The 24208-nt window shown below is 35.5% G+C and overlaps 1 protein-coding gene across 6 annotated transcripts in view; it reads right to left on the reverse strand.

Annotated features, from left to right (window-relative positions):
* The window catches only part of LAMA2 (laminin subunit alpha 2), a 1406020-nt gene that overhangs the window by 328669 nt on the left and 1053143 nt on the right, over positions 1-24208 (reverse strand). For all 6 annotated transcript variants that reach the window (XM_053710700.1, XM_053710701.1, XM_053710696.1 and 3 more), the window contains 2 exons: positions 22799-22961; positions 12824-13034 (listed from right to left, as the gene is read on the reverse strand). In XM_053710700.1, coding sequence (XP_053566675.1) covers positions 12824-13034; positions 22799-22961 — 374 coding nt within the window. The remainder of the gene's footprint in view (positions 1-12823; positions 13035-22798; positions 22962-24208) is intronic.

Genomic DNA, 24208 nt, shown 5'->3' on the forward strand with positions numbered 1-24208 from the left:
TAATTAAAATAAATCTAAATAAAACCTACTATTAATAACTAAATAATTCCTATTTAAAACTCAATACTTACCTGTAAAATAAACCCTAAGCTAGCTACAATATAACTAATAGTTACATTGTATCTAGCTTAGGTTTTATTTTTATTTCACAGGCAAGTTTGTATTTATTTTAACTAGGTAGAATAGCTAGTAAATAGTTATTAACTATTTACTAACTACCTAGCTAAAATAAATACAAATTTACCTGTAAAATAAAACCTAACCTGTCTTACACTAACACCTAACCTTACACTACAATTAAATAAATTACATAAATTAAATACAATTAACTAAATTACAAAAAACAAACAAACAAACACTAAATTACACAAAAGAAAGAAAGAAATTATCAGATATTTAAACTAATTACACCTAATCTAATAGCCCTATCAAAATAAAAAAGCCCCCCCACAAATAAAAAACCCATAGCCTAAACTAAACTTAACTGCCAATAGCCCTTAAAAGGGCCTTTTGACAAATAAATCAGCTCTTTTACCTGTAAAAAAAAAAACAACCCCCAACAGTAAAACCCACCACCCACACAACCAACCCCCCAAATAAAATCTTAACTAAAAAACCTAAGCTCCCTATTGCCCTGAAAGGGGCATTTGGATGGGCATTGCCGTTTAAAGGTCACTTAGCTCTTTTTCTGCACAAACCCTAATCTAAAAATAAAACCTACCCAATAAACCCTTTAAAAAGCCTAACACTAACCCCCAAAGATCCACTTACAGTTTTTGAAGACCCGACATCCATCCTCAACGTAGCCGGCAGAAGTCCACAACAAAGCGGCAGAAGTCTTCATCCAACTGGGCAGAAGTCTTCATCCAACCGGGCAGAAGTCTTCATCCAGATGGCATCTTCTATCTTTATCCATCCGGCGTGGAGCGGGTCCATCTTCAAGACATCCGGCGCGGAGCATCCTCTTCGATCGACGTCTTCTTGAACAATGAATTCTCCATTAAATGACGTCATCCAAGATGGCGTCCCTTGAATAGGATTTTTTCACCTTTAATTCCGATTGGTTGATAGAATTCTATCAGTCAATCGGAATTCACAGGACGCCGTCTTGGATGACGTAATTTAATGGAGAATTCATTGTTCAAGAAGACGTCGATCGAAGAGGATGCTCCGCGATGGATGTCTTGAAGATGGACCCGCTCCGCGCCGGATGGATGAAGACAGAAGATACCGTCTGGATGAAGACTTCTGCCCGGTTGGATGAAGACTTCTGCCCAGTTGGATGAAGACTTCTGCCGCTTCGTTGAGGACTTCTGCCGGCTTCATTGAGGATGGATGTCAGGTCTTCAAAAACTGTAAGTGGATCTTCTGGGGTTAGTGTTAGGTTTTTTTAAGGGCTTATTGGGTGGGTTTTAGTTTTAGATTAGTGTTTGGGTGGAAAAAGAGCTAAATGCCCATCCAAATGCCCTTTTCAGGGCAACGGGAGCTTAGGTTTTTTAGTTAGGATTTTATTTCGGGAGTTGGTTGTGTGGGTGGTGGGTTTTACTGTTGGGGGTTGTTTGTATTTTTTTTTTACAGGTAAAAGAGCTGATTTCTTTGGGACAATGCCCCGCAAAAGGCCCTTTTAAGGGCTATGGGTAGTTTAGTTTAGGCTAGGTTTTTTTTTTTTAATTTTGGGGGGGGGGGCTTTTTTTTATTTTGATAGGGCTATTAGATTAGGTGTAATTAGTTTAAATACCTGATCATTTCTTTTTTTATTTCGTGTAATTTAGTGTTTGTTTGTTTTTGTAATTTAGTTAATTGTATTTAATTTATGTAATTTATTTAATTGTAGTGTAAGGTTAGGTGTTAGTGTAAGACAGGTTAGGTTTTATTTTACAGGTAAATTTATATTTATTTTAGCTAGGTAGTTAGTAAATAGTTAATAACTATTTACTAGCTATTCTACCTAGTTAAAATAAATACAAACTTGCCTGTGAAATAAAAATAAAAACTAAGCTAGATACAATGTAAATATTAGTTATATTGTAGCTAGTTTAGGGCTTATTTTACAGGTAAGTATTTAGTTTTAAATAGGAATTATTTAGTTATTAATAGTAGGTTTTATTTAGATTTATTTTAATTATCTTAAAGTTAGTGGGTGTTAGGGTTAGGGTTAGACTTAGGGTAAGGTTTAGGGGTGAATACATTTAGTATAGTGGCGGGAACGTTGGGGGCGGCAGATTAGGGGTTAATAAATGTAGGTAGGTGGCGGCAATGTTAGGGACGGGAGTTTAGGGGTTAATAATATTTAACTAGTGTTTGCGAAGCGGGAGTACAGCGATTTAGGGGTTAATATGTTTATTATAGTGGTGGTGATGTCCGGAGTGGCAGATTAGGGGTTAATAATTTTATTTTAGTGTTTGCGATGCGAGAGGGCCTCAGTTTAGGGGTTAATAGGTAGTATATGGGTGTTATTGTACTTTTTAGCACTTTAGTTATGAGTTTTATGTTACAGTTTGTAGCGTAAAACTCATAACTACTGACTTTCACTTTACGGTATGGATCGTAAGTTTTAGGGTGTACCACTCATTTTTTGGCCTCCCAGGCAGACTCGTACCGGCGCAAAGGAAGTCCCATTGAAAAAGGACTTTTTGAAAGCTGCGGTAGTTACGTTGCGTTACGGCAAAAAAAGTGTGCCGTGCCCCTAAACCTGCAATACCAGCGGTAGTGTAAAAAAGAGCCTTAACACTGCTTTTTCATTCATACCGCAAAACTCGTAATCTAGCTAATAGTTTATTATTGCAATCCATTTCCATCCAAACCACTACTGACCCATCTAAATGCATCTTTTAGGTTATCAGGATGGCCAGACTATGCACTGATTTTCTATTGCTATATGGGCATTTGACAACTTTCACAAGGATTCTTCTAAACTATATATATTTCTCTTGTTTGTTAAAGGATTTTGTTGTAAACTGTAAACAAGATGGTGGATGCAACTTTCTATGCAGGATTTTAACTTCTTTTAAATTGTAATTCGTGACCCAGCTTAGTTGCTGATTCATTTATCTTTCTAAAAGACCCTTAAATTAGATTGTGCAATTATAAATGGGTTTTTATAGAGGACGAGAAACCAAGTACATTAAGTCCAATCTCATTTACTACAGTGCATATAATATTGAACTCACTGTCATTAAAGGGACAGTTAACACCATAATTGTTGTTGTTTTAAAAGATAGATAATCCCTTTATTACCCATTCCCCAGTTTTGCATAACCAACACAGTTATATAAATACACTTTTTACCTCTGTGATTAACTTGTATCTAAGCATCTTCTGACAAACCCCTGATCACATGACATTTTATTTATTATCTATTGACTTTCATTTTAGCCAATTAGTGCAGTGTCTGCCACAATCCACGGGCGTGATCACAATGTTATCTATAGGGTTTACCTGAACTAGCTCTCCCCTGCTGTGAAAAGCAAATACAAAGCATGTGATTAGAGGCGGCCTTCAAGGGCTTAGAAATTATCATATGAGCCTTCCTAGGTCTAGCTTTTAACTAAGAATACCAAAAGAACAAAGAAAAATTGGTGATAAAAGTAAATTGGAAAGTTGTTTAAAATTGCATGCCCTATTTGAAACATGAAAGTTTTTTTGGACTTGACTGTCCCTTTAATGCTTATTCCAGATTAAAAGTTCAATAACATATGCACTGTAGTGAATGAGTTTGGACTTAACATAGAATGAGACAAAACTGGGCTTGAAAAGTATTAAACAAGTGAGCATAAAATGTTTTGTGATCACCAAGAAGTTTCCAGCTCCATAGGGTAAATATGGCTTTTTCCTAGTAACTGAAAAACCATAAGCAGAAATTGTACTATTGTGATTTCGCCAAATAGAAGATTTTTCCTTTTTCCTGAAAACCAGCAGAAAATATGGCTCCTGATAAATTGTGATCAAGGTCTATATTATTGCATTATTTCTTGTCTTTATCTGTGTGTTTAACATAGAAACAAAGATTTGATGGCAAATAAGAAGCATACGCCCAACAGGTCTGTCCACATTTCCTATAAAGTGTAAGCTTAAACAGACATTAAATTAGTCTGAGAATAATATGTAGATGTATTTTTTAAAGTTTCATTAGTTGTTTAAATATTGACAAAATAAGTGTAAAGCTTTAGTGTCTATAAAACAATGGCAGCTGCCATGTTGTAACTTAGATTACTCTACTGTGGCCAATTAGAGACAGTTATAATTAGGTCACTAGAGTGTGCAGCCAATGGCTATGTGGAATATAACAGTGTTCTGCACTTCCATTTCTATCAGGAACTAAAAGCTCACAACTTCAGAATGGAATTACAAGAAAAGGGTACAAAATAAATAATGAAAGTATATTGCAGGTTTTTTTTTATAAATACCATCTCAAAGTGTTTAATGTCCTTTTAACCAATCTATACTATTTTCCCTGCCCTCATCAACACTAGTATTAATCTACATAGTGAGGGTCTTTCTAAAATGTCCACTGGCTGAAAGAAGTGGAAATACGCATGACACTTCTGCCTGGTGCTCAGGACTCTGTGGCTTTTGAAAACCTAACAGTAAAGGCCTAAGAGGTTTACTCATTCATCACTTTACTGCCTTAGGCAAAACTAATAGTTTGGAGACCAAGTTCATAATATATTGGGCAACTTATGCAACTAGAACAAATATAGTGATGAGTGTGCACTGCATAATCATTTTCATGCATACATTTAGTGGAGGCATCCACACAAACATAACTACTTAACTACTGATAAAAAACAGAAAAGAGCAATGACATATACAATATATATATATATATATATATATATATATATATATATATATATATATATGACGTGGTGCCTGAGCTTTCCCATTTGGCCAGATGCAGTAACTAACCTTTCCAGTTGTGATTTTATCTTAGCTGTGAGCTAGCTGGTGAATGCTGGGTGTTTCTATGTGTTGTATTACTTTTTATTTGTAATCCCCCTTGTTTCTTGCACCCATTCCGTACTGGGGTTAACTGCCTGTGGCTCTGGTGACATCACAGCTTTTTTGGAGTGCTATTTAGCACCCAGGGCTTGGAGTGCAGTTCCCTTCCATGTTTTATATATATAAATATAAATATATATATATATATATATATATATTAAAAAAAAAAAAAAATATATATATATATATATATATAAAAAAATATATAAATCTTCTATGAAACACTGATCCTCTGAAACAATTGCAAACAAAGGTTGTCCATAATATTTTTTGTACAAATAATTTAAAGTCAAGACATAAAAACATAGACAGACATTTACAAGCAAGAACAAAGAAGGAGATCATTAAATATAACACATTTAAAATATCAATCGTTTGGAGGGATCCACATTTTGAAGGATTACTTGGAATGACCTAGCAGGACTTATGTAAAATAATCTAAGCACCACTTTTGCTGTAAGTAATTGTAAGTCTATGAAACAATTGCATTCAATCTTTTAATATATCTCTATTATCTTTGTATTTCTTTCCAACAAAGTGGTGTTTTTTTCTGTGTTAAATGAAAAATATTCTGAACATGATGGGAATTGTATGGAAGTGACATGTTCCATAGGTTAATTATACCATAAATGATTGATACTGTTTTCAATGAACAGAAAATTCTATTTTATTTTTTTTAAATACCTCCATGGTAACCAATTTTTTCTTTATTCAATAAGATAACGCATGCTGCTAGAAATAACGGTAATATTTAGAATAAATGAATAGGAAATGGGGTAGGCATACTGTCCAGCTGCAGCTTCAGATCAAACAATATTTCAGTCTTAATAGCAATTTGTCAAATACTTACAACAGTTGAATGCATTTTTTGAAAGTAGACAAAAAATTGAATTCTATAGAAATTGTTAGACTCTAAAAACCCTATAATTTGTGGCAAATCAATTCCGTTTTTTAATTAAAAATGGTAAAAAATTATACTTTCTTGCTACTGAGTTATGTGACATTTTCTGTAGAACTAAAATATAATCTGAGTAAATATCAAATGGTATTAAAATTTTTATAATTTTTGTGGTGTAATACTGTTTATTGTTTTGTTTTCATACCTAATTTCAATAGAACATAAAGGACTAGATTACAAGTGGAGCGATAATCTATCGCGCGCCCACAAACGATCAAATTTGCCCGTTTGGGGGTGCGCGATAAATAATCAGCAATTACAAGTTGATGGTTATTGCTACCACGAGCTCTCGGTAGCAATTAGAGCTAATAAAACTAACCAGAGATCAGATCACTGGTTAATTTTATAAATGTGCCCCTAAATGCCCCCAAAATACAGTGGTTTGTATTTTATTAAAAAATAAAAATTGTAGCAATTTTAATTTTTTTAAGCTAGGCAGTTTTTGGGGCCTAAATTTAGCGGGTGTGTAAAAGCTTTTACATTGCGGTCTATGGGAACTGTGTGTTCCCAGTAAATATATATGAATATGCTAAACACATAAATATACTGTATATGTATATAAGCATATACATATATATTTACAATTTACTGCCATTGCTGCACAACTTACCCCCTTCATTGTGCTAGGTTCTGTGCCGTGTATGACGGCATTAGAGCGAGGCTCCCATTGGAGCGCAATGCTTCCCTGCAATACAAATGTGAGCACGCGTTCTCATCATTGTAAACCAGCGCACATTAGCACATTAAGCACAAATATCGATTTCACCAAAGTGATATTTAGTACTCCACTTGTAATCTGCCCCAAAGTGTTCAAATATGATCAAATAATTACCCATACTTAAAGGGATATGAAACCAAAATCTTTCAGGATTCAGATATTTTTAATTTGCTTCTGTTATCTAATTTGCTTCATTCTCCTTGTATCCTTTTGTTGGAAAGCATATGTAGATAGACTCAGGAACTGGGAGCTAGCTGCTGATTGGTGACTGCACATATATGCCTCTTATCATTGTCTTACCGATGCGTTCAGCTAGCTCCCAGTAGTGCATTGCTGCTCATTCATTAAAGGATACCAAGAGAATAAAGCTACATGGATAATATAAATACATTGGAAAGTTGTTTAAAAATGTTTGTACTCTCCAAATAATAAATGACAAATTTTGGGTTTCATGTCCATTTAAAGGACCATTAAAGGGACACTAAAGCTAAAAATTAAACCTTTACAATTAAGATTATGCAATTTAAAAAAAAAATTGAGGCACTAGTTCCTACTGAGAATGTGCAAGAAATCACACACTATAAGTATATGCATTTTGTGATTGGCTGATGGCTGTCACATGATGCAGTGGGAGGGAAAATAGAACTAACTAAAATGTGAAATTTGAAATTCAATCTAAATGCTTTTGCAATGTCTTTTTAGTATGCATTTACTGATTATGGCATTCTAATGTGTTTAGTGGTCCTTTAAATACCGTAGAACTGCATAATCAATATATTCATAATACAAAGACATCGCAACAGCAATGAGTAGTACATTTGTTGTGACACATTTCAAAGTTAGTTTCATTTCCTTTCCTCTGCATCATATGACATCTGTCAGTCAATCCCAAAATGCATATACATATATTCTATGAATTCTTGCACATGTGCAATAGGAGCTGGTGTCTCAGAAAGTGTGCATATAAAAAATTGTGCTCAATAAGATAATGGAAGTGAATTGGAATGTTCTATCTGAATCATGAAAATTTAATTTTGACTGTAGTGTTTCTTTAAAGGGGATACATTTTGCCCTCTGTTTGTATTTATAGATTAGCCTGGATGCTGCTGTGGCACAAACTCTTAAGTGGACATGAATATTTTATAATTTGTAATTCTGCTTTTCTTAAAGGGACATGAAAGTCCCTTTGCAATAAGCTGACCCAGACTTTAATAAAGAGCTGTTTATTAAAATTTCCTCCCATTTTATATGTGATGCAATTTAAAAGACAATGAGGCCGAATTATCAAATGTCTGTCGGACCTGATCAATACACTCTCCATATTCAGCATTGCACCAGCAGCTCTTGTGAGCTGCTGGTGCAAAGCCGCCCCCTGCAGACTCAGGGACAATCGGCCGCCAGCAGGGAGGTGTCAATCAACCCGATCGTACTCTATCGGGTTGAATTGTGTCGATTTCTGTCCACCTCATCAGAGCAGGTGGACAGGGTTATGGAGCAGCGGTCTTTAACTGCTGTTTCTGGCGAGTCTGAAGACTCGCCAGAAACACGGGGCCTCAAGCTCCATTCGGAGCTTAAAGGGCCATGATACCCAAATTTTTTTCTTTCATGATTTAGAAAGAGAATGCATTTTTAAACATCTTTCTAATTTACTTCTATTATCTAATTTGTTTTATTCTCTTGATATTCTTTGCTGAAAAGCATATCTAGATATGCTCAGTAGCTGCTGATTGGTTGCTGCACATAGAAGCCTCATGTGATTGGCTCACCCATGTGCATTGATTTTTCTTCAAATAAGGATATCTAAAAAATGAAGCAAAATAAATAATAGAAGTAAATTGTAATGTTGTTTAAATTTCTATGTTCTATCTGAATCATGAAAGAAAGATTTTGGGTTTAGTGGCCCTTTAATAGATAGGCCCCAATGTATTAATGAGAAGATATAAAACAACTAGATATTGCACATTTAGGGCTAGATTACAATTGGCGTGCTAACATTAACTTGCGCTCATATTACAAATTAAAAGTAAATGTGAGCGCACAAGCACAAACTAAATTTGAACTTATCAGGTTAGTGCAACTGAAGACCTTGCGTAAACAGTTAAGGCGAAAAAAAGGGGGCATTAAACACAACATAAATACATTAAAATAAAGTGCTACACTCATAAATGCAATATTTAAAAAAATGATTCACATCAATATTAAAAAACCGTTATAAGGGTTAATAGGTATACGGCATATGACAAGGTATTTGAATGTAAAGGGCTATAATGGATATGTGCATACATATACATGTGTATCTATGTATATATACAAATGTGCATATACTGTATCTGTATTTATGTATATATGTGTATATATTCATTCTAGAACAGATGTTATTAAGCAATGTAGGCAGCTGTATTTAAGTATGTTTACTCAGAGTAGCTTCCGTCTTTTTAGTTAAAAAAAATAAAAAAATAGATCCCAATATTTTCTTTCATTATACAGAATTTACCATTTCAAAAACTTTCTTTTTACTTCTATTATCAAATTTAATTTAATTCTATTGGTATCTTTTTTTTTTTTTTTTTTAAAAGCAGATAGGTTGGCATAAGAGCTTACACATGTCTAGTGCACTATATGAGAAAAGTTTTGCAAGAATGTTTTAATCAATGTTACACATTGTGCAAACACTGCTGTCATCTAGTGTGGAGAAACATTCTTGCAAAACTGCTGCTATATAATTCTCCAAACACATGGACCCTATCCTTTTGAGGTATAAATAATACCATGAGAAAGAAGTAATTGTATTTAAAATTGTATGGTCTTCATGAATCATTAAAGTTTTGTGATGTTTTGTCCCTTTAAAGGGACAGTCAATTCCAAAAAAAAACTTTCATGTTTCAAATAGGGCATGTAATTTTAAACCACTTTCCAATTTACTTTTATCACCAATTTTGCTTTGTTCTCTTGGTATTTATAGTTGAAAGCTAAACCTAGGAGGTTCATATGCTAATTTCTTAGACCTTGAGGGCCGCCTCTAATCTAAATGGATTTTGATCGTTTTTCACCACTAGAGGGCATTAGTTCACATGTGTAAAAAATTATTAACAATGAGCTCATGCACATGAATTTACCATGGAGACAGCTCTGATTGGCTAAAATGCAAGTCTGTCAAAAGAACTGAAATAAGGGGGCAGTCTGCTGAGGCTTAGATACAAGGTAATTACAGAGGTAAAATGTGTATAATTATAACTGTGTTGGTTATGCAAAACTGGGGAATTGGTAATTAAGGGATTATCTATCTTTTAAAACAACAACAATTCTGGTGCTGACTGTCCCTTTAAATTCTTTCAAGTACAAAATAAAAATAATTTCTAACTGAATTTGATTAGATATATTACATATATTTTCTCCATAAGTGTGTAGTGAGTCTTGCATAGCCCCTTGTGGATGCCTGTTACATGTACATAGAATAAGCAGGTTCATGTGATCTTTTTCTTCTGTTTTTTAAGGGGCAAACATTGCGATTTAATAGTTATTGATATAGTATGTGCAAAATAATTAATATTGCTTATCAAATGACATAAAACAAGTCAGTAGATTTTTATTTTATTACAATATTTCTTATATTTTGTAGACAGAAAAAAACACTTGACAAAATATAAAAAATGTTCTTCAAACATAACAAAATATATGTTTATTTAAAGGGACAGTCTACACCAAAATTGTTATTGTTTAAAAAGATAGATAACGCCTTTACTACCCATTCCCTAGCTTTGCACAACCAACATTATTATATTAATATACTTTATAACCATTAAACCTCTACATTTCTACCTGTTTCTAAGCCACTAAAGACAGCCTCTTAGTACACATATTATATATTATTTTCACAACATGGGGAGTGCTAGTTCATGTGAGCCATATAGATAACATTGTTCTAACGTCCGTGGGTTGTGGCATGCACTGCACTAATTGGCTAAAATGAAAGTCAATAGATAATAAATAAAATGTCATGTGATCAGGGGCTGTCAGAAAAGGCTTAGATACAAGGTAATCAAAGAGGTAAAAAGTATATTAATATAACCCTGTTGGTTATGCAAAACTGGGGAATGGGTAATAAAGGCATTGTCTATCTTTTTAAACAATAACATTTTTTGGAGTAGACTGTCCCTTTAAACACAATAAACTATGACCACTTTGATTGTTTCTAATGTCTAATTGTACTCAAATTATGCATACTAAATTTACTTTCATTATTTATTTTGTCTACTTTTCCTGTACTTTAACTCCGGAAAATATGTTTTTTTTGCTCCCAGAAAAGCTAAAGTGCTTCCTGCAGGATCTAGAATACTAACCTAGCAATATACAGTACTACACAACAAATGGTTAATCAGTATGGGAGCTAACATATAACTGCCAGTAACTAACTATTGCCAAAGGAGATACCATTAACAATACTAAAGAGGGTTTTTAAGGTGTATGTCCTTGGACTGCAAAACAATGTACATTTTGCAAAAGAACAGTTTCAAATACTTGTAGATAATTTATCTTGCGTGTAAGATCTTTTACAATAAAAGGCTAGATTGCGAGTGGATCACTATTTAGTGCTCCCCGCTCAATAGTAAATTTAGCAAGACAGAGTCTTTTTGCTCACGTTTGGTAGTGCACATATTACAAGTTGAAAGTAAAAAGTTTGCAATCAAGCAAAACCTGACAAGCTAACCAAATATCACGACTGTGCTAACTTCTCCCCAGAACAATGATTTTTTTTTTATTGTAAATGCATCTATCTATCTATCTATCTATCTATCTATCTATCTATCTATCTATCTATCTATCTATATATATATATATATATATATATATATATATATATATATATATATATATATATATATATATATAATATACCTATATCTATTCCTATAGATATATAGGTATACATTTCTATTTTACATTAACAGTATCAGATATATATATATATATATATATATATATATATATATATAAATACATATTTAATAATAAAAAGTACATTATTTTCTATGTGAAGAACATAGGAATGGAAAATGTATGTAATGCGCATCAGGGTTAGTGATTTAGGTCTAACGCGGTTGGGTATTGCGCATGAAGAGCTGCTAACTTTAATGCACATTATTGAAATATTAAATTAAGAATATTATTTTTTTTTTATTAAAAATGATTATACTGTAATATATATTTATATATAACTTTATACATTTTTTTGTATTAATTATTATCAGATAGTGTTTATATGAGTGTAACTGTACTTTTAAGTTGATTTATTTTGTGTTTATTAATGCAACTTTTTTTCTTTACGTGCCATTTACACAAGCGCTCAAGTTGCACTAACCTGTCGAGCGTAAATCTTGATTGCACTTGAGCGAACGCATTTACATTCAACTCATAATATGCTTGCTATTTCCATCACACGCAAAAAAACTATAAAAACCTGATATCGCTCAGATGCAACAGTTAGCGCCCCACTCGTTATCTAGCCCTTGTGTTTAATTGCTGATATATATTATGGGTGCAATAGAAATTACTTTAATGTTTATTGAATACCACACAAAAGTCATTTAAAAATTAAATTAATGGTTTTAGGGGTTGACTTTTCAAATTATTTTAATTTGGGAACCTAACTGAAAAAATAGAGCAAATTTTAGAAGGAGAGTTAAAGCTTAAAATTGTTTAACTAATAAAAAAAAAAAAAATATTATTGAATTAATAATAATTGTTAAACTATGGTGAAATTAAGAGGTCCAAATATACTCATCAGAAAAATCATACACTGTAAAATGATCTTTGAAACATTTATCTTCATTTAAAATACATTCTATTCCTATCATTTAGTTAAATGTTTATTAATGTAAAGTATAATGAGAGTTTGCAATTAAAATAAATTGAGAGCAAGCAGTCAAGGAAGAACATTTGTGACAGCTAATAAACACTGCTGATTGTGTGTAATTAGTTTTCTAACATATACCAACTTGTGTATTTGTTTATGGAAATTCAGAAGTGGGTAATTGGATCTATACATATGTAAAGCTGTTCCAACATTTTCCCTTACTGCTGTATTTTCCATATAATGACTTTTATTACAGGTGTTTGTTTATTTGTTTTCTTTTAATATAACTCACCTCCAACTCTGTCATGTTCTTCTGGTTAACAGCAGATAGATTGTCAGACTCTTTGATTTTTCCCCGTGCTTCTCTCAGCAGATTCCAAGCATCATCAATTTTATTGTTAAATTGGTCTAACTTGTCTTTCACTTCATTATTAAGTTCCTTATTTTTGTTATGAAGTTCTTGAAAAAGATTTTTCACTCTATTCAGGAGAAATTCTGCTGCTCTGAAATTAGAAAAATGTCACAAATATTAAAAAAAATAACGTGAGTTTTTGTACAGTTCAATTAATACTTGTATTTATACTTATACGTGCTACAGATTTTTGTTTTATTCATATAAAAGAGAATATTTCATTGTGTATTACAGTGCATTAAAAAATAATTTATGTGGTGAATAAACCTAGTTTTTATGCAGAATCTGTCCAAAATAAGCAGCAGAATGCCAGAATCCAGATGTACACAATCAGACACTTCCTGTTAGTTTCACCTTACATTTAAAACAGCTTATACCTAACTTTTTTTTCCACACACACAAAAAAATATTTTTAACATCTGCCCTTTCATGTGAATAATAAACAATAGAGTAACATATTAAAATACATTTAAAATATTTAAAGGGCCATAATACCCAAATGTTTAAACACTTGAAAGTGCTGCAGCATAGCTGTAAAAAGCTGACTAGAAAATATCTCCTGAACATCTCTATGTAAAAAAGAAAGATATTTTACCTCAAAAGTTCCTCAGTAGCCACCTCCCATTGTAAAGGATTTCTAAGCAGCATATTAGTATGTCTGTCCTGGGACATCTGAAGGGATGAGCATCGTGCACTCTCATATTATTTCACCAATCAGGTAAAGGAAGATTACTATGAAATCTCATGAGAGTTAAGTCAAATCTCATGAGATCACAGTAAGAGTTCATGACCTCAGCACTGCTGATGCTGATTGGCTGCTGTTCATTTCTTCATTTTTTTAAATTTTTACACAGAACTTACTCTGCTGAGCTGAGGAAATTGTGAGGTAAAATATCTTCCTTTTTTACATAGAGATGCTCAGGTGATATTTTCCTGTCAGCTTTTTACAGTTATACTGCATCAGTTTCAAGTGATTTAGCATATGAGTATTATGTCCCTTTAAGTGTGTATACTCCACAGATTATTCATTAAACCTTTAAAATTTTAAACTCTGTCTCAATAATGGAAATTGAATTTTGTTTTCTATGTCTCAATAATGAGTAGTTTATTTAGGATGGATTTGGGTGATTCTTTGGGGATTTTTTTAAACATATAGAAATATTTTGTCCATATTTTATAGAGATATTAGTTTTCTTTTTTACTCTCAAGAAACCCCTTTCTTTTCTCAGACTTTCTTGGTGCTAGTCTTTGAGCAGCTTCTACCACATAATCAGCCATTACAAGTGGCTGGTTATTTCTACCACACTAAAAAAAAAAAAAAATAACAGAGGTCAGAGCTCTGTATATTTTTTTTAAAAATTTCCCCCAATTGCCCCCAAAAAAATCTGTGATGTCCCTTTTTAAAAAACAAAAAAATTGGCGGATGTGGGGTGAAAAGTGCCTTTTAATTGCGGTCTATGGGGATTTTAATATATACATATATATATATATATATATATATTCCTCGTTTGCAAGAAGGCACTCACTGGTCTTTTAGTAAAAAACAACTTTTAATTCATAGATTTAAAAAGCAATTACATCCATAACGTTTCGATGTCGTTATGACATCTTTGTCAAATGTTCTGCTAACATCACCAATATAGGACAAACATGTTCCCAAAGTAGAAAATCATTTACAGCTATAGGGCATCAGTTCATGTGTGTCATATAGATAAAATTGTGCTCACGCCATGGAGTTACTTATGAGAGGGCACTGATTAATTTAAATGCAAGTCTGTCAAAAGAACTGAAATAAGGGGGCAGTCTGCAGAGGCTTAGATACAAGGCCATCACAGAGGTAAAACGTGTATTATTATAACTGTGTTGGTTATGCAAAACTAGGGAATGGGTAATAAATCTATCTTTTTACAGTATAAAAATTCTGGAGTAGACGTCCATTTAAGAACTAACTTGCCTCTTTGCAAGTGGCCTTTGTTTATTCTTTCAGAGAGTGCCTTTAAGACCTAGAAAAGCTGTTTAAACTCACCCATACTTTCAAAGTGGTTAATTTCATATTAACCCACAGTGTAGGTTAAAGGGACACTGAACCCACATTTTTTCTTTTGTTATTCAGATAGAGCATGAAATTTTAAGCAACTTTCTAATTTACTCCAATTATCAAATTTACTTTATTCTCTTGGTATCTTTATTTGAAATGCAAGAATGTAAGTTTAAATGCCGGCCCATTTTTGTAAACAACCTGGGTTGCCGTGCTGATTGGTGGATAAATTAATCCACCAATAAAAAGTGCTGTCCAGAGTACTGACCAAAAAATAACTTAGATTCCATCTTTTTCAAATAAAGATAGCAAGAGAACAAAGAATAATTGATAATAGGAGTAAATTAGAAAGCTGCTTAAAATTGCATGCTCTATCTGAATCACAAAAGAAAAAAAAACAGAATTTATGCTTACCTGATAAATTACTTTCTCTTGCGGTGTATCCAGTCCACGGATTCATCCTTTACTTGTGGGATATTCTCATTCCCTACAGGAAGTGGCAAAGAGAGCACACAGCAGAGCTGTCCATATAGCTCCCCCTCTAGCTCCACCCCCAGTCATTCGCCCAAAGGTTAGGAAGAAAAAGGAGAAACCATAGGGTGCAGTGGTGACTGTAGTTTAAATAAAAAAATTTTACCTGACTTAAATGCCAGGGCGGGCCGTGGACTGGATACACCGCAAGAGAAAGTAATTTATCAGGTAAGCATAAATTCTGTTTTCTCTTGCAAGGTGTATCCAGTCCACGGATTCATCCTTAACTTGTGGGATACCAATACCAAAGCTTTAGGACACGGATGAAGGGAAAGAACAAGACAGGTACTTTAAACGGAAGGCACCACTGCTTGCAAAACCTTTCTCCCAAAAATAGCCTCCGAAGAAGCAAAAGTATTGAATTTGTAAAATTTGGCAAAAGTATGCAGTGAAGACCAAGTCGCTGCCTTACAAATCTGTTCAACAGAAGCCTCATTTTTGAAAGCCATCCATGTGGAAGCCACTGCTCTGGTAGAATGAGCAGTAATTCTTTCAGGAGGCTGCTGGCCAGCAGTCTCATAGGCCAAACGGATGATGCTTTTCAGCCAAAAGGAAAGAGAGGTAGCAGTCGCTTTCTGACCTCTCCTATTACCAGAATAGATAACAAACAAGGAAGATGTTTGTCTGAAATCCTTAGTTGCTTGTAAATAGAACTTTAAAGCATGAACTACATCAAGATTGTGTAAAAGACGCGCCTTCTTCGAAGATGGATTAGGACACAGAGAAGGAACAATTATTTCCTGGTTAATATTCTTGTTAGAAACAACTTTAGGAAGAAAACCAGGCTTGGTACGCAAAACCACCTTATCTGCGTGGAACACCAGGTAAGGTGAATCACACTGTAAGGCAGATAATTCTGAAACTCTTCAAGCAGAAGAGATAGCTACCAAAAACAAAACTTTCCAAGATAACAACTTAATGTATATGGAATGTAAAGGTTCAAACGGAACCCCTTGAAGAACTGAAAGAACTAGATTCAAACTCCATGGCGGAGCCACAGGTTTATAGACAGGCTTGATTCTGACTAAAGCCTGAGCAAACGCTTGAACGTCTGGTACTTCTGCCAGACGCTTGTGTAACAGGATAGACAATGCAGATATTTGTCCTTTTAAGGAACTAGCTGACAATCCTTTCTTCAATCCTTCTTGGAGAAAGGATAATATCCTGGGAATCCTAATCTTACTCCATGAGTAACCCTTGGATTCACACCAACAAAGATATTTCTGCCATATCTTATGGTAGATTTTCCTGGTGACAGGCTTTCTAGCCTGAATCAGAGTATCTATAACTGACTCAGAGAACCCACGCTTTGATAGAATTAAGCGTTCAATCTCCAAGCAGTCAGACGTAGAGAAACTAAATTTGGATGCTTGAACGGACCCTGTATTAAGAGATCCTGCCTCATTGGCAGTGTCCATGGTAGGACAGATGACATGTCCACTAGGTCTGCATACCAAGTCCTGCGTGGCCACGCAGGTGCTATCAGAATCACCAAAGCCTTCTCCTGCTTGATTCTGGTGACCAGATGCGGGAGGAGAGGAAACGGTGGAAAAACATAAGCCAGATTGAAGGACCAAGGCGCTGCTAGAGCATCTATTAATACCGCCTTGGGGTCCCGGGACCTGCACCCGTAGAGAGGAAGTTTGGCGTTCTGACGGGACGCAATCAGATCCAATTCTGGAGTGCCCCATAGCTGAGTCAGCTGAGCAAATACCTCCGGGTGGAGTTCCCACTCCCCCGGGTGAAAAGTCTGACGACTTAGAAAATCTGCCTCCCAGTTGTCTACTCCTGGGATGTGAATTGCTGAGAGATGGCAGGAGTGGTCCTCCGCCCACCTGATTATTTTGGTTACTTCCGCCATCGCTAGGGAACTCTTTGTTCCCCCCTGATGATTGACGTAAGCTACAGTTGTGATGTTGTCCGACTGAAATCTGATGAATTTGGCCGCAGCTTGTTGAGGCCATGCCTGAAGAGCGTTGAATATCACCCTCAGTTCTAGAATGTTTATTGGGAGAAGTGTTTCTTCCCGAGACCATAAGCCCTGAGCTTTCAGGGAGTCCCAGACCGCACCCCAGCCTAACAGACTGGCTTCGGTCTTTACAATGACCCACTCTGGCCTGCGGAAACATATTCCCTGAGACAGGTGGTCCTGAGACAACCACCAGAGAAGAGAATCTCTGCTCTAATGGTCCAACTGAATTTGAGGAGACAAATCTGCATAATCCCCATTCCACTGTTTGAGCATGCATAGTTGCAGTGGTCTCAGGTGTATCCGAGCAAAAGGGACTATGTCCATTGCCGCTACCATTAATCCGATTGTCTCCATGCACTGAGCCACAGATGGCCGGGGAATGGAATGAAGAACTCGGCAAGTAGTTAAGAGTTTTAATATTCTGACCTCCGTCAGAAATATTTTCATTTCTACCGAGTCTATTAGAGTCCCTAGGAAGGGAACCCTTGTGAGAGGGGAAAGAGAACTCTTTTTGATGTTCACCTTCCACCCATGAGACCTCAGAAAGGCCAACACAATCTCCGTGTGAGACTTGGCTCTTTGGAAAGACGGCGCCTGAATTAAAATGTCGTCTAGGTAAGGCGCCACTTCTATGCCCCGTGGTCTTAGTACCGCCAGAAGGGACCCTAGCACCTTTGTGAAAATTCTGGGAGCAGTGGCTAAGCCAAAAGGAAGAGCCACAAACTGGTAATGCTTGTCCAGAAAGGCGAACCTGAGAAACTGGTGATGATCTTTGTGGATAGGAATGTGTAGGTATGCATCCCTTAGATCCACGGTAGTCATATATTGACCTTCCTGGATCATTGGTAATATTGTCTGAATGGTCTCCATTTTGAATGATGGGACTCTGAGGAATCTGTTTAGAATTTTTAGATCCAGGATGGGTCTGAAAGTTCCCTCTTTTTTGGGAACCACAAACAGGTTTGAGTAAAAACCCAGCCCTTGTTCCACGATTGGAACTGGTTGAATCACTCCCATTGTATGTAGATCTTCTACACAGCGTAAAAACGCCTCTTTCTTTGTCTGATCTGTAGCCAGATGAGAAATGTGGAACCTCCCCCTTGGAGGAGAACCCTTGAATTCTAGAAGATATCCCTGGGATACAATATCTAACGCCCAAGGATCGTGTACATCTCTTGCCCAGGCCTGAGCGAACAGAGAGAGTCTGCCCCCTACTAGATCCGGTCCCGGATCGGGGGCTAACCCTTCATGCTGTCTTGGTGGCAGCTGCAGGCTTTTTGGCCTGTTTCCCCTTATTCCAGCTCTGGTAAGTTTTCCAAGTTGCCTTGGAGTTTGAAGCGTTACCCTCTTGCTTTGCAGCCGGAGAGGATGAAGCGGGGCCGTTCCTGAAATTACAAAAGGAACGAAAATTAGCTTTGTTCTTTGTCTTAAAGGAGTTGTCCTGAGGGAGAGCATGGCCTTTTCCCCCGGTGATTTCTGAAATAATCTCTTTCAATTCAGGCCCGAAGAGGGTCTTTCCTTTTGAAAGGGATGTTCAAAAGCTTGGATTTAGACGACACATCGACCGACCAGGAATTTAGCCATAGCGCCCTGCACAACAAAATGGCGAAACCTGAATTTTTTGCCGCTAACTTAGCTATTTGGAAAGCGGCATCAGTGATAAAAGAATTAGCTAGCTTTAGAGCCTTAATTCTATCCATAATTTCCTCATATGAGGTCTCTGTCTGGAGCGAGTCTTCCAGCGCCTCAAACCAGAAGGCAGCTGCAGTAGTTACAGGAATAATGCAGGCAATAGGCTGGAGAAGAAAATCTTGTTGAACAAAAATTTTCTTAAGTAAACCCTCTAACTTCTTATCCATAGGGTCTTTGAAATCACAACTGTCTTCAATTGGTATGGTTGTGCGTTTAGCAAGTGAAGAAACAGCCCCCTCCACCTTAGGGACCGTCTGCCACGAGTCCCACACAGGGTCAGATATGGGGAACATTTTCTTAAAAACAGGAGGGGGAACAAAGGGAACACCTGGTCTATCCCACTCCCTAGTAACGATATCCGCAATCCTCTTAGGGACCGGAAATGCATCCGTGTAAACAGGGACCTCTAGGTACTTGTCCATTTTACACAATTTCTCTGGAATCACCAAAGGGTCGCAGTCATCCAGAGTAGCTAATACCTCCCTAAGCAAAACGCGGAGGTGTTCTAGTTTAAATTTAAAAGCCAATGTATCTGAAACTGTCTGAGGAGTAACCCTTCCTGAATCAGAGACTTCTCCCTCAGACATCAAATCCCTCGCTCCCACTTCAGAGCATTGTGAGGGTATATCGGATACGGCTACCAAAGCGTCAGAATGCTCATAATCTGTTCTTAAAACGGAGCTATCACGCTTTGCAGGTAACACGGGCAGTTTAGATAAGAAGGCTGTAAGAGAATTATCCATGACTGCCGCTAAGTCTTGCAATGTAAAAGGGTTAGACGCACTAGAGGTACTAGGCGTCGGTTGCGCGGGCGTAACTGGTTGTGACACTTGGGGAGAGGCAGACGGGCTACCCTCGTTACCTTCAGTCTGAGAATCATCTTGGGCCACATTCTTAAGTGCAACAATATGATCTTTAAGACATATCAGTACAAGTGGGACACATTCTGAGAGGGGGTTCCACCATGGCTTCTAAACACATTGAACAAGGATTTTCCTTAGTGTCAGACATGTTTAACAGACTAGTAGTATACACAAACAGGCTTGGAAATCACTTTAATCAAATAAAAAACACAATTTGAAAAAAACCTGTGCCTTTAAGAAATAAAAAGAGCACACAATTTTACAAAACGGTGAAAAATACAGCAATCCTTTTGAAATGTTCACAGTATGTACCTAAAGCCTTAGTAAGATTGCACCACAAGTTTCAGAACGATTAACCCCTTAATGCCCAAACTGGAGCAGCTTAAAGCCAACACCCGGTTAAAATTACTACAGCACCTTGCCACAGCCTTGCTGTGGCCCTACCTGCCCTTATGGATCAGATTTGGGGGAATATAGCTTCTTTAAGCCCCTCAAACAGCAGCAGGACCCTCCATGTGAAGCAGCATGAACATCTCTGGAATTCTAAGTGCGCATCTGAGGCGCAAAATTAGGCCCCTCCCACTCTACTCTGGAGCTGTGAGGCCTACTAAATCACTCCTAAGTGAATAAAAAACAGCCATGTGGGTAATAACGCCAGAAAGAACCCAAAAGGGCTTTCAAAGTGTCTTGCAAAACGATTTTTCCTAGCTAAACAATCGATTGCCCTTAATGAGTGTCAACCAGTATATTAGCCCTATTATGTAAGCATTCAATTCCTTACTAAGTCTGTGAACATAGCTTACCCTCCCATCATGGGGATATTGTCAGTCTCTTCTAGCATTATCTCAGTCTTGTCTAGAAATAAATGACTGAACATACCTTATTGCAGATCACCCTGCAAACTGTTCCCCCCAACTGAAGTTTTCTGGTACTCCTCAGTCCTGTGTGGGAACAGCAGTGGATTTTAGTTACAACATGCTAAAATCATTTTCCTCTCAGCAGAAATCTTCATCACTTTTCTGCTAGAGTAAATAGTACAAACCGGTACCATTTAAAATAACAAACTTTTGATTGAAGATAATAAAACTACAATTCTAACACCACATTCACTTTACCATCCCGAGAGAGACCCTAGTGCTTAGAGCCGGCAAAGAGAATGACTGGGGGGTGGAGCTAGAGGGGGAGCTATATGGACAGCTCTACTGTGTACTCTCTTTGCCACTTCCTGTAGGGAATGAGAATATCCCACAAGTAAAGGATGAATCCGTGGACTGGATACACCTTGCAAGAGAAATCAGTGTACCTTTAAGAGAAAAAGAAAAGAACAAGTAGGATTTATAATTACAGATACATCATTTACTTTATATGAAAAGTGATAACATAAAAATACAAATACTTTTTCATATGCTTCTTTTAACTTATCTGTACTTGAGTAATTGATAAGCACAATCATCTTTCCATTTTCTTCTCCAAATAGATTCTAGCTTGACTGTACATAAACCGATTATGGCTGGAAAGAGAGTTTTATACATATGGGAAAGGAAGGAGTCCTCAAAATTTCTGGGAAGTTTCTACTTTAAATGGAACAAGCGTATATACACACCAGTCAAATATCATATTGCCTGGAGAACAGTTGTTCTACCATTTAAAGGCAATTTCTAAATACATGACCAGTAGCTACATTTTTGGACTACTCTAGAATCTTTTACATAGGTGATATGCCCATGCTCCAAATATTGATGGTGATGTTTGCATGCGAGTGCAGAACACGTGCCTGCATGTGGTCCACTGCCATAACATAATAATAAAAGTTAAAGGGGCAGTATACACCAATGTTCATTTAACTGCATGTAATAGACACTACTATAAAGAATAATATCCACAGATACTGATATAAAAATCCAGTGTAAAACCTTTTAAAAACTTACTTACAAGCTCCCAATTTAACACTGTTAATGAGATAAGCCTAGGACGCCCACTGAAAGGGGCGGATAGCAGAACCTCCCCTGCATATGAAAAGACCTATTATACAAACAGAATCAGACTGTATACATAAGTATACATCTAAAACTTTGGGGCTTGGTTAGGAGTCTGAAAATCAGCACAATGTTATTTAAAAATAACAAAACTATACATTTTTACAAAAACACACCGAAATGGGCTATATAAATGGATCATCTACAAAACATTTATGCAAATAACAATCTAGTGTATAATGTCCCTTTAACACATTAAAACAGGTACATTGCAAATTTGTATCTAATTTAATTTGAAATAGACTCTACTGCATTTCAAATGCAAACTGTACACCCCTTTAAGATACTTTTATACCCATCTCATGTAATCTGTATACCCCTCTTGGATACTATTATATTTCATGAAATCAGCGCATCACTGATCATCTGCTCTCAGTTTCAGTTAAAAGAAAAAAAAATGCATTAGGTACTTAGAAGGAAGTTAAAAAGTGTGACTTACCTCGTAAAATAACATCTCGTCTTTGTTAATACACAAAGCATCATATTAAAAAAAAAGGAAAGAGAAAAAACGGAACAGGTTTTTTCAGTCATTGGTAATTGCTAGGATTATAGGTATTATGCTAATTTGGTGAAACTCTTACATTTAGATGTAATTTGCTGTGTTTTGGGTGTGAGCATTTATTACATACATTTACAGATGTTTCTCCAAATTAAAACTAGAATTGTTACATTAGTGGTTTCTTGGTGCATAGTGATTACCATACGCTGCACATTTTCACTCACTTTAGCTCATTTTCAGCTACATTCTTTTGGTTATTAAACATTCTTCTTCTAAGTTCCGTCATCATCTTTTCAACCTCCTTTTGCAGATCTTGAAAACTTTTATCCTGGGTTTTATTTTGAATTCCCAATGTTTCATTCAGTTTGATGGCTTTATCGAGAATTTCTGTAAATTGTAAATGGAATACATTAACAGAGGAAAGAAAAAAAAACAAACATCAAGCACAGGGAATGGGAAAACATATTAGTGTGTTGCACAACATAAAGCAATAGACCAATCAAAGCTATCATTTTTTATCCTTTTTAAAAATGCCTGAGAAATATTTAGCAATTGCTATACTTCATACACTGCTAGATATGCTCCAAATAACATAGCAAAGAGTTATGCGCGTTATAAAAACAGAAGCTTTAAGTACATTTATATGTTTAGTTTTAGACACTTCATAAAAATTCACAAATCAGACTAGATAAGGACAATAAAGAAATGTATATAGACATAAAGTAATACTTTGGGGAATATATGAAGAATTGAGCTATGAAATCTTCAGTTAAGAAATGCAAGATAAATGTAACAAACTTCAAAAAACGAACATAATTTGCAATTTTTATGCCCTTACAGTGTGTTTCAGTTATAAAGCACATGTATATAATTTGGAAGTTATGCCCTAGCAAATAGTAGTGGTAAATACTTTAAATCCAAGCTTGTCACTGAACAACATATCATAATAAACATTTGGCATTTTTTTCACTAGATATTCCCCTGTAATAATATATATATATATATATATATATATATATATATATATATATGTAGTAATTAAAATAGCTTGATTACTGATTTAAAAATACTTATTTTACAGCACTACAGATGGATAATATTTACGTCTCTTAAATGGATATTACATTTATTCTGCGCTATCTAAAATAGAATGTTTTAAAATGTTTTTTTTTTATTCCAATATGAGTTGTCCTTTATGTCCTTATTATTCAAGGAGCAGTAAAGTTCCAGCACTCAGGTCTACACAATCATGCACTTCATGTTGGTAAATCTAATTAACTTTACAAAAGGGACACTTAAAGGGACAGTAAAGTCAAAATTAAACTTAAATAGATTGGACAGAGCATGGAATTTAAAACAACTTCACAATTTACTTCTATTCTTAATTTTGCTTAGTTCTCTTAGTATTTTTGGTAAAAGAGTAATCTTAGGTGAGCTCAGGAGCATGCACGTGTCTGTAGACATCGGTCAGCAGTTGTTTATAGCAATGTTATACATAGAGAACAAAACAAATTTGATAATAGAAGTAAACAGCAAAGTTATTTAAAATTGCATGTGTTATCTGAATCATAACATTTTGAATTTTCTGTCTCTTTAAATGGACATGAAACCCAATTTTTTCATTCATTATTCAG

Source organism: Bombina bombina, chromosome 4 (assembly GCF_027579735.1).
Source record: "Bombina bombina isolate aBomBom1 chromosome 4, aBomBom1.pri, whole genome shotgun sequence".
Lineage (NCBI taxonomy): Eukaryota > Metazoa > Chordata > Amphibia > Anura > Bombinatoridae > Bombina > Bombina bombina.